This window comes from Anopheles gambiae, chromosome 3 (genome assembly GCF_943734735.2).
Source record: "Anopheles gambiae chromosome 3, idAnoGambNW_F1_1, whole genome shotgun sequence".
In the NCBI taxonomy this organism is placed as follows: domain Eukaryota; kingdom Metazoa; phylum Arthropoda; class Insecta; order Diptera; family Culicidae; genus Anopheles; species Anopheles gambiae.
In genome coordinates this window covers 16,061,251-16,072,615 of record NC_064602.1, presented here as the reverse complement: position 1 = coordinate 16,072,615, position 11,365 = coordinate 16,061,251, and the positions used below count along the sequence as shown (strand labels likewise).

General features: G+C 42.4%; 1 protein-coding gene across 1 annotated transcript; it reads left to right on the top strand.

Annotated features, from left to right (window-relative positions):
* The first annotated feature begins 758 nt into the window (after positions 1 to 758).
* Positions 759 to 10,145, top strand: LOC133394077 (uncharacterized). The gene is made up of 10 exons (XM_061662626.1): positions 759 to 955; positions 4,359 to 4,524; positions 4,602 to 4,936; positions 5,041 to 5,252; positions 5,384 to 5,500; positions 6,673 to 6,802; positions 8,243 to 8,626; positions 9,191 to 9,421; positions 9,508 to 9,726; positions 9,809 to 10,145. The coding sequence occupies exons 1-10, from the start codon at positions 832 to 834 to the stop codon at positions 10,000 to 10,002; spliced, it is 2,112 nt and encodes a 703-aa protein (XP_061518610.1). The 5' UTR covers positions 759 to 831; the 3' UTR covers positions 10,003 to 10,145.
* The last annotated feature ends 1,220 nt before the right edge of the window (positions 10,146 to 11,365 follow it).

Below are 11,365 nucleotides of genomic sequence, written 5' to 3'. Positions count from 1 at the left end.
GGGTCGTCTGCAATAAACAATCCTTAAGTACTCATTCAGTAGATCATACGAGTCATTGTTATTAGAAAAAAAACATTTCCTCTAAAGCGTGCATAATAATTTCAGCAGATTTTTTGTTTCCCCGAATCTCTGCGATGTAACACATTTAAGTGTTAATCTTCGAAGACTTCTAAGAACAATAGAAAGTGTGCGTCACACTCATCAACACCCGCAACCACCAAAACACACCTTTTTTTCGTTATGCCTGAAAGATCGCATGTTTATGATTGTTCTGTTAAAATCACCGCATGTATAACCCACCGATGAGATCAATCCTTTAGTAAAAAACCCATATTCCGCTTTACCAACGAACCGTACACATAAAATGAAACAATCAGACGGATCATGCAAAATAAACCAAAACACTCGCCTCGACAACCATCAGCACACGCTCGAGACCCTTTTACTTGTTGTGGCCACGCGACAACAAAAACGTTCCATCTCGGCCCAACACACCCTGGCGCAACGGTGATAATGGCTTCCAGTATAACCCGCTACTGCTGATTAAACTGTGATTCCACTTCAACCAATCGGAAGGGCAACTACAATACCAGGTTTTTTCTTCTCAAACTCACGATTAGAATGCGTCCTGGGCATTCGAACACGTTTTTTGTAATAGGAGACAAATTTTCGTTTGATTAATTTGAACCAAGGGAATAAAAAATGACCCAAGCCCAGCCAAAGGCGCTGATAGCGGCCAAGAGGATGGTGGCACATTTTTGGACGGGAACGCACTCATTTCATGTTTAGTTCTGCTCGGTGAAGGCACGCGATCGGACACGCGCTTGTAAGATGATTCTCAGACGTGCTGAAGTGGGCCCGGGGCCACAATTACTTTTAATATCGTTGGGCGTTTTGGTGTGCTTTCCTGCTGCTGTGGACTGTTTTGTAGGGCTGCCGTTGTCAACTAAACCGGGTGAGTTGCAGTGCTTGTGAAAAGGTTGAAGTAGCTTTTGATTACATCTATGAAGTGAAGATTATTTTAATGTGCATAAAATTCATGATAAATTTCAAGCAAAGCTGTGTGGCTAATGTGTTATTCAGTTAAAAAATCCTCTCCCTTTTGCGAACATTTGTTTATATTGTGTAACATTAGAACCGTTCATTCGTGTTAGAACTGTATTGCATTGTAATAGCAAATGTTCACTCTCCGGTCCGGCCGCTTCCTTGTCTGGATGGACCGTTTGTGCGATAATTCGTTTGAAATAAAAAATCGAATTCCAGCTGATAATGGAATAGACTGTTTTTTTGTATCTTTCACCACCATAGCCACAATGCGCGATTCGATTAAGATTGTCTGTGTCTGATAGGTTCTATCGCTTGTCGTTTTTTTGTTTTGCTCTCTATCCGTCACAATTCATTCATTTCGCAGAGGAATGTTATGAAAGAGAATCGTTCTAGAAAGTGGGGAAAATATTCGGCAGACCGATTATAAACTCAGTTATAAAATGCAATCGTAAACGCTTTACCAGCAATGGAGGAAATAGGCTATGCTGAAAACTCTATTCCCAAAAAAGATCAGGTTTAAAACAGATGTCTAGTAAGATTTTACTTACCAAGTAAAGCATATGTTATTATGCATATTAAACTTTTATGACTCTTGCCATTACTCCTTTTGATAGGAATCACACAAAAGTTGAATACAAAAATTCAGTTAATCGAGAGACACACTCCTAAATTTAGCAATCAATTTTTATCGGTTGCGAAATTCTAATAGGTTTGATTGATTGGTTGCAGCGAACTATTGACGTCAGCGTAATATTTCTCCATAAAGGTTATATGCTTTATCCTAACGCAAACCCTAACGTAATGTTAAAATATATTGTTGCTTTTAGGTCTATTCATTTAGAACTGTTTAGGTAAGGCAATATGCTGTTGTTTATGTGATTTAAAATTACAATTGTCAAAAATCTGCTCAAATACATTGTAAAATTATCATGATTCCTACAAGAGTCAAACATTGACGATTTACAGACAAAACTAGGTGCGGTAGAGTCAAAAATTGATGAGCACTATCAAAAATGGGTGTTTTTGAGATAAATATTGATGCACACTGTCAAATATTAGCCGGCATCGCGAATAAATAAACTCTTTTTAACAGTCGTTTGAAGTTCAGTTTGGTTTAACTGAGTTCATTTGCTGTTCATTCCTGTTAAAATAAACGATCGTCAAAACAGTTAACGACTGCTCGATATCGCATATAGGCAAACACGGGGAAAAAATCGAGCAGTATAATTAAACGACTGTTAATTTGTATCGCATACGCTCTTGCCAGTCGTTTGTTTAACGACGGCATATGACCAGTCGTTAAAATTAACAAATGAACTCAATGCGATTGCGATGCCAAAATCTAGCAATTTTTAACGGCTCTGGTTAATTTTTAACTACTGTTAATTTTAAACCAATTCTTTCGCGATGCCAGCTACTATGTGCATAAAAACATAAAGGTGTAGCTAAGTTAGGCCCATCCTTTATTGGCCCATCCGCTATGCTATTCGAAACATGAATTGAAACAATCCAGCGAATATACCACCGTACAACAAACGTCTCTTGCTCTTAGGACTGGAGACGCTCGAAAAAAGACATAGAGACTCTCAAGTAAGCTTCATTGCAGGGTTAGTGCTAGAGACAATTGATGCGCCATAGTTTTTACCCAAAATACGCTTTTTCGTTCCTCGTTTAGTATCGCGGCAACGTAGAAAATTATATGAATCGAAACATAACACACAACATGGTGCAAATGCCCCCATGTGCATCATGACGGGGAGATTTAACGAGCATGTAAACTTTAAGAGATTATTTAACTACCACCTAAGCGCGACAACAATTAGTCATATTACATATTAATAAAATAATACTAAAAGAGGCTCTAGTTCGAAACCTCCTTGGTGAACAATAAATAACAATGAAAAACATCGAACAAGAAAAACAATCTAAAAACTATGCCAACATTTTTGCTTTTCATTGGTAAGTTTTGTTGGTTTCAAATAAATGTTGTATCCATACAAATATTATCAAAATATTATTTGTGATTTCAAAATAAATCCAAAAAAAACATACCGCACAAAAAAACATATGCTCAAACAATCCATCTGTTGCCCGAAACTGTTACCAAACTCTTCAAACTATCGGACGATGTTTGTTTTTAACTGCCTTTTTTTTTGTTTTGCTCTAAAACTTACCAACTTATCAAATTTAGTGTTAATATAAGTGGATTTTTGTTTTTATTACTTAGTTGATTACTTTGATGTGCAGTCAAGCGCACGGGGACTACCTCAACGAATCCTTTAGCATCCAACGGCAGCGTTTCGGTTGTGTTACGGTGCTTTATCAAAAAATGTGACATATGTTAGACACAGACAAGCAGTAACAAGGGGCAAACAGAAGCATAATCACCTTATGTAACACTATTTTACGATCATTCAACGTACGGCAAAGTTGTGCGTAAAAGCACCCAAGTGAATGTGATTTAGAAGCACGGTCAGTGACTTCGAGTGATAATGTTAAACCCGCAGACGCAAATCTTGGCATTGTGGCGTGAAAAAAAACACCACTCGCCACACCACACTGCTTATGGTTTAATCCTTTCGGCACACCTAGTGATAAAGGGTAGAAAGAACCTTTCTAATCTAATCATTTTGTAGCATTGCAAATCATGAGCTAATCAATTATACATGTGCTAAAGATTGTGAATAATGGTTGAATTGTTGGCTGATTTGGTTAAAATTGCTTTGAAGTTAGGGTATATACATTGGAATTGGTCTAAATGACCCGATAGACCTAACACCACATTCGAAAATAAGCCTTAAAAAAAGAAGGAATACTTCATTACAATGACAATCTTTCATGGCAAAAGTTATAAAATATCTACATTTCAGTGTTCTTGTTTGATACGTGCTACATGCTATAGCAAACATTCCAAACATATCATTCATTCAACGTCAATTAAATTAACCAACTCGGGTTTTGTAGCGTTCAGTTCCTAAACTCACAACACCTCTACAGTCCATTTCTCAAAGAAAACCCCAAAATTCATCTTCATTGCATATCAAAACGAATTACCCACCCGAATTGAAATACCCAAAGAAGCTCACAAACTCTTCAACAAAAGAAAATTATTTTCCAAGCTTTTCGGAGAAAACTTGCTCAATCAACAGCGAACAAATCACAGAACAACATGTTGCCGTTGCTTCCCAAAACTCAACGCAAACCGTTGTAACAACAAGCAGCGCTACAGTTGCCTGTGCTACACCGTGCACCATAAGCGCCTCAGAAATCCCACTCAGCTCGCCACTCATCAACGCATTCCCTCTCCACAGCACGACTCTGGCCGCAGCTATTGCTACTCGCGGACAACGCCACCGTACCGCCCATCGTCCGGCGGGTCGTGCCGGGCGACCAGTGTGACCGGCATTGCGTACCCGGGGACCCACCGCTTACCTGTCACTTTCGCTGGAAGCTGGAAAACTACGCCACCATGGGCTCGTAAGTGCGGGGTTGGTTCTCTTCACAACAGCTACGTTTTGTTTCATGTTCTCCTCATGTATCGCCTCTTACGCCAGTGCCTGCTGGGACTGTCGTCTCGGTAACCGAGCGCACTGCTTCCATCCGCAATGCATCACCGCGAACGGGCTGGAGCGTGGCGTATTCGCCATCAACCGGCGCGTGCCGGGACCACCGATACACGTCTGCAAGCACGACTCCATCGTGGTGGACGTGGAGAACCAGCTCGAGGGTCTCGGTTCGACCATCCACTGGCACGGCTTTCACCAGAAGGCAACGCCCTGGATGGACGGTGTGCCGATGGTAACGCAGTGCCCCATACCGCAGGACACCACGTTCCGCTACCAGTTTACGGCCGTGGAAGCGGGCACCCAGTTTTATCACTCACATGCGGGTAAGTGATAATAGAACACGCATAGCGAATCCACACACCTACCACCCTTTTCTATGCAATGTCTGCTAAATTGTTTGTCTCCTGTGCCCCCCCACACGCCATAGGTTTCCAGAAAGCGAACGGCCACTACGGTATGGTGGTGGTGCGCGATCCGAGCGACCTCAACCAGGCACACTACGACTACGATCTGTCCGAGCATCGGATCATCATTGCGGACTGGACGCTCGACATGGTGGAGAAGTGGGTGCCCGGCATCCAGACCGATTCGATGCGCGTCGACTCCATCCTCATCAATGGCCGCGGGCGGTACTTTAATGTATGAATAATGAATTTAAGCCCACACACACCCCACACGCTGGTCGTCTGACCGGAGGTTGGTGGTTGGTGGGGGGGTTGTTGATAAATTAAAATTTATCGAAAATTACCACCTCACCTTACCGTTTGCAGGAAACGACCGGCACTCGAGCGGACGCCCCACTGACCGTGTACCAGGTGGAATATGGCAAACGGTACCGCTTTCGGTTGATCAGCAGCGGCAGCCAGTACTGTCCGTTTCAGATGCAGGTACGTGGCCCGCGCAGTTTGCACTCTGTGTGCTAGTCTGTGTGTGTGTGTGTTTTTTTTTTAATACGAAAAGTAGTTCAAATATTATAATTACGTTACGTGCTTTATAGCATCCGCTCCGTTTGCACTCCAGTCGCGGCGGCAGCATTACACAGTACGACCTTCGGTCAGCCCAAAATGGAAAATACTGTTTACACCCGCAGCAACGGGACTTTTGTGTCTTTGTTCTTGGAACACTGCAGTTTGTGTGAGTGGAAATTTCCCCCCTTTGTTGCATTTCCAATGCGACCCCACCCGAAACGAGGTGCCAATTTGGTGCCAATGTGCACAATGTTTCTCAATTACGGCGAGCTTTTAAATGGGGATTTACTGCTCGGCGAAGCGTTGCGCGTTTGCTCTTATCATTGCATTTTAAAACGATGTAAAGTTACAGCTGTTTTTTTGCCGATATTTCAATTGCATTGAATGTTTACCCCTGAATATGTGCACTTTTTCGAGCGCATCATTGGCGAAAGGGAACTGGTTGAAATGATGCTTTTCCTCACTTTATTAATTGGTTTTGTGAAGCACACTTTCCGATTGCATGGTTGTGAGTTCTTGTTTTGTTAGAATTGCCCTTTGCCAAATATGAATAATTGAAATCAATTGCCATGTCATGCTGGTGTTGGGATGATCGCCGAAGTTACTGATGGCTATGAAATTGTAAAAGAGAAAATCGTGTCTGGTTTGGAACGACATGGAATAAATTTATGAGTGTTTTTTCGATTTTCAAGTTCTGTGTAAAACCATTTAAAACTTTAAAAGCACCATAAAATTAATTGGATTTGTGTAGTATGTATACATGCAAACAAGTTATTTGGACGATTGTAGCTATTAACCCGGCTGAAATTGCATCATCTTTCCATACTAAATCACGAGCAAAACTTGCCAAATTATACAAGCTCAGGCAGGAAATTCAAATATTGTATGCTCTATCAGATTTCAGAATGTTCTATTTTTCCGATTTAAAAAATATCTCGGGAACGGCAAAAAATCTTTGAATAAAACCTAAAAAAAATCGGAAAGTAAAACATAAATCACGAAATAAAAACATAGAAACCCTGTAACCAAGACATTACATCCATCTAATAAGAGATTATTTTCTACCTTTTTCCCTAATTTTTTATCGATAGATTCAAAACCACAGTATGCTGATCATTTCGACTGATGGAGGTACTGTGCAGCCCCAGCATACGGTAGACACACTCGTATCCATCTCTGGTGAACGTTATGATTTCGTACTGACTGCCAATCAACCGCCAGGTAAGTTTACTCGGTTACTTTATTTGTTGATTGACTGTTAAAAACACCTTTGAATGTTTTAATTACATGTTGTTTGATTTCTACATTAAGTGCACTTTACCAATTAATTAATTATGTCCTCAATTGTCTCCGCCAATAAAGTTATGTACCGATCTAGTGCCCTTAAATCACTACTGTCTGTCTATCAAAATAGACCAGTAAAACAGATGTATTTCCTCATGAAACGAGCCAATAGTGTCACTTGTCACGCTCCTGAACTAACTGTAACGGTACAGTGTATTTCTGGAAGTAAGCTTAGCAATAAGTACGGTCCTTCAATAAATCGGATGCGTCAATTGCCGTGTGTCACGTGATCAGTCGTACAATTAAAATCGGCTAAACATTCGCCCAATGCAAATACAGAAGCAAATAATTATTGATCTACAAATAGAACTATAGACATACATATATTGACACAGGTATCCATTAATTAGGTATACACTAACACAGAGTAAAACAAGGTTTCACGGAATTATATTTTCTAACTTTGTTCGATACATTCCACTGTATTCAAGCAAAGAAGTTCAGTATGTAGACAAAAGTAGCATTTATTCTACGATAGGTGGCATTTTTCCTTGACTTTGAGCAACATGGTACAGAGAGTCCACAAAGAAAATAAGACGTATAAGAATGAACTGAATACAATCATAAAATGTAAGATAAAGATTCAGATTATTAAGGATCTTTAGACCTTGGGGCCGGTCTTGTGGTACAGTCGTCAATTCGTACGACCTAACAACATGCCTGTCGTGGGTTCAAGCCCCGAATGTTGTCCGTGCCCCCATACGTAGGACTGACTATCCTGCTATGGTAACAATAAGTCAGCGGTTGTTATGCTAAAAATAAGTAGAAGAAGACCTTCGGAGTCTAAGCAGGCTTGTGGAATCCAGGAGTTCCCCAATGAAAATGCGAACAGTGGTAGTGTGAAAGTTTAAAGGATTGTTTCGGCTATCAAACCATACGAAAATATCATACTTAATGCACCAAATGTAACCTATTTGAATTCTGCGAGTGATGGCCATAATTTCTTTTAAATTGCTTGAAATATAATTTAACACACTTTTAAAATATTTTTCCCAATCACTAGTAATTCCCAATCACTTTCAATATGATGAAAAATGTTGAAATTTTGATAAAACATGTTGATGAAGTTCGTCAAAATATACAAAATTTAATTTGTACGTTGACCATACCTCTAATCATTGCTTGAGCTTGAAGAGTTATGACATGATTAAACTTTACTCAGTTGTCCGTGGTAGCCATTACAGAAATAGTAGGAAAAAAAACCTTTGCAATTAACCATTTCTTACACATTGCCCCATCGCGCAAAATTCTCTCTCTTATTGGCCATTTCCCCATTTGCCCTTTTGATTTTAAACCCGTTTCCCTTCTCCATCGCAGGCAACTACTGGGTGCGTGTCCGCGGCATCGGCTTCTGCGATCAGATGCGGGTGGAAGACTTTGCCATCCTGTCCTACCGCACGCCGGAAACGGCCATCCCGGCCGCTGGCCTAACGGTGGAGCAAACGTTGGCCTATCCGACGGAACCGATGCCGACGTACGATGAGCCGTATCCGGATGGTATCGTGTTTAACCACCAGACCGCACCCTGCTACACGCCGAACGATACGTACATCTGTGCGGCGGACCTGGAAGCGTACGAGGTGTTCCGCGACACCGGCCTCATCGATGCCGTGCCCGATCGTACCTTTTTCCTGGGATTTCACGTCATCGAGGCGAACAATAGCTTGCTCTTCTCGGACCGTGGCACCAGCCATTACGCAAGTAAGTAAACCCCGTACCGGGATCGGATATCGTGCCCGGTGCGTATAAACATTAAACAAAGTGACCCGGTTTAGGTAAACTCACATACCTATTCGCATGTTAATGTGGAGTCGTCAGTCAGTGGGCAGCTTTGGTAGAGAGGCAACATTGCCGTTGCTGGCTTGTCAGATGGCTTAAAAGCTGGAAGGCTTTATTAAGAAGTTATTTAATTTATCGTTGATAGCCGCACGAACAGGAGCCTTGCTCCTGTGGAGTACAGCAGCGCGTGTTCCGTAAAAGGCTCAAGAAAATATGCAAGATTTAATGAAGATGCTGTCACTAATTAAATGAGTTATGCAGAGGCTTACTCGATTGCTTCCCGTCTACCTCAATCTGAGGAACCTGAGGGTGATTATTTTCTTGCACCCTTCCCGGGGGCTAACCATCATGTCGGACAAACGGAGTAAACCGCCCTGATATACGAGAGCCCATAATTGGAGCTTTGGCCGGGCGCATCCCAGACGCCCACAGACAGCCCAAGCACAGCAATTAAAAGGAATGCAACCTTCCATTCGCTCTTTGCAGCTGTCCGGGAGGGCTTTAACACGATCGGTGCTACGAACATGATCAGCTTCGTGCCGCCCTCCTTCCCGCTGCTGATCCAGCCCGAGCTGATAGTCGACGAGAATGCCCAGTTCTGCAACGTCAGTCATCGGCCGGCGTACTGCACGGACGACCATCTGTGCTTCTGCACCCACCGGATGAAGGTGAAACACAACGACGTCATCGAGATCGTGCTGTACGATACGGCCGAGGGTAAGTGTGCCGAGGCTAGACGCTAGCTCCAGCCGGGTTGTGCAGCCCACTCCCATTCGTTCAAACCACCCACCCTCTGTTTGCAGTGCGACAAAAGTTCTACCATCCGTTTCATCTGCACGGGCATCGATTTATAGTGACCGATTCGGGCAGCTTCCCGAGCGACATCCTTACGGATCAGATTGCCTACCTGCGGAATCTACGCACCGTACGGCGCCCGAACGCCCACTGCCCACCGTACAAGGACACGCAGTCCATCCCGAACCGGGGCTACGTTAGGATACGGTTCCGGGCGGACAATCCGGGTAAGTGTGGGTCGCGGCCGGGCGGGTAATTTTGCTCGGCCAGAGTCTTACGACAACGGTGACGGCGTTTTCTTCTCCGCAGGCTTCTGGCTGGTGCACTGTCACTTTGAATGGCATCTTGCCGACGGTATGGGGCTGGTGCTGCAGATTGGCGAACCGGACGAGATGCTCAAGCCGCCGGCCAACTTTCCACGCTGCGGTAGCTTCGAACCACCGGTGGATACTGGTGGCGACGCGCAAGGCACCAACGGTACGGTTGCCCGTAATGCGCTGTGATCCTTAATTTATCGCCAAAGCTTATGCTATAGTGTATTTCTCTGTGTCTGTGTGTGTGTATGTCTATCTAGGGTAGGAATAAATTTTGAATTTATCTTCCAAAATCCGAACTCTCCTGCGTTCTGATGCTTCAGGAGCTACAATCAGTGATTCTTTGTTATTCGCTCACGTTTCCAAGAATCTTTCAGGACGATTTTTTATCTTTTGACCTAGTTTGAAGTTGGAACGGGTTTGTATAAAAAAAAATGATAATAATAACAATACAAATGCACGCAATTGACAAACTTTCGTGAAAGTTCTAGAGAAATTCGATAATCAAAAATAATTTCTGAAACATAATAAACTGAAAAGGTTACTTGAAACCATATTGGAGAATGGACAAATCAATCGTATTTCCTATTTTAAAATATGCCACCATCTCTCTGTCACTCGTGATTTGACTTGCGTACTTGCAAAAATAAATCTACAATCTTACGAGCTGCCTGTCGTCAATTATTTGGAATTTTCGCCATGGTGGATTGTTGGAAATTTGTTGGAATATAACTTTTGCATCATGTTGGTCCAAAAAATTTCGATCGGACGCAGCTAGGGGGAAATTGTAACAGTTCGGGTACTAGGGTTTCATATCGAAATACAACTAAAATTCGCCTGAAAGGCTCGCACTGAGTTTTGGCGTCACTGGTACGATTTCTACTTCCCGATATGTTTATTCATGATTCGCAGGTACTATTTCACCGTTTGGCCGGTTGCATCGATACAGTCCCGGCCCAGCTAACACAGCAAAGTAGCGACATTTCCCTGGACCTTCATTTGAAGCTTCTTGTCGCTCAGGGTCGTCGGGCATTCGGAACATAGTATTCTTTCGATGCTTTGATTGTTGTCTAATAGTGCCAAGATGTTGCAGACGCCGAAACAGGCTTATACGACGCCCATAAACTGCCGCACGGAGTCCTTTTTGGATGCTCCGGGGTGCCGTGCTTTGATTACGCACGCTTCCAAACGAATTAACTACACTTTTTTGTCCATCACGGTTATAGTTCGACTAATAGAGGGGTCAAATTTTGTCTGCTGACTCATAATGATAATGATGAAAAATTTTGTCGATTTTTATTAAATTCAAACGTTAATGTTGAAATGCAACTAAAAGTGCTGATAGGATTTAAGGGCCACGCAATAGATCCTTAGGTAGTTGACGACTGTACCACGAAACTGGCCAAAAATCCTAACCGACCAAAATCATAATTTAGCTTGTTAAAATATAAAAAATACGCAATGTTGATCACTCCATATTGAATGGTCAGGAAATTTGATTTAATAAGAAGACACTCGAAATTCAATGCTCAACTCGAGAATTAATGCGCTA

Excerpts from the sequence above, each read along its gene's own strand:
- LOC133394077 (XM_061662626.1), top strand. The coding sequence starts at position 832 with ATGATTCTCAGACGTGCTGAAGTGGGCCCGGGGCCACAATTACTTTTA. Across the intron at positions 5,253-5,383 it reads GCCGCGGGCGGTACTTTAAT|GAAACGACCGGCACTCGAGC; the intron begins GTATGAATAATG and ends TACCGTTTGCAG. Across the intron at positions 9,422-9,507 it reads GCTGTACGATACGGCCGAGG|TGCGACAAAAGTTCTACCAT; the intron begins GTAAGTGTGCCG and ends CTCTGTTTGCAG.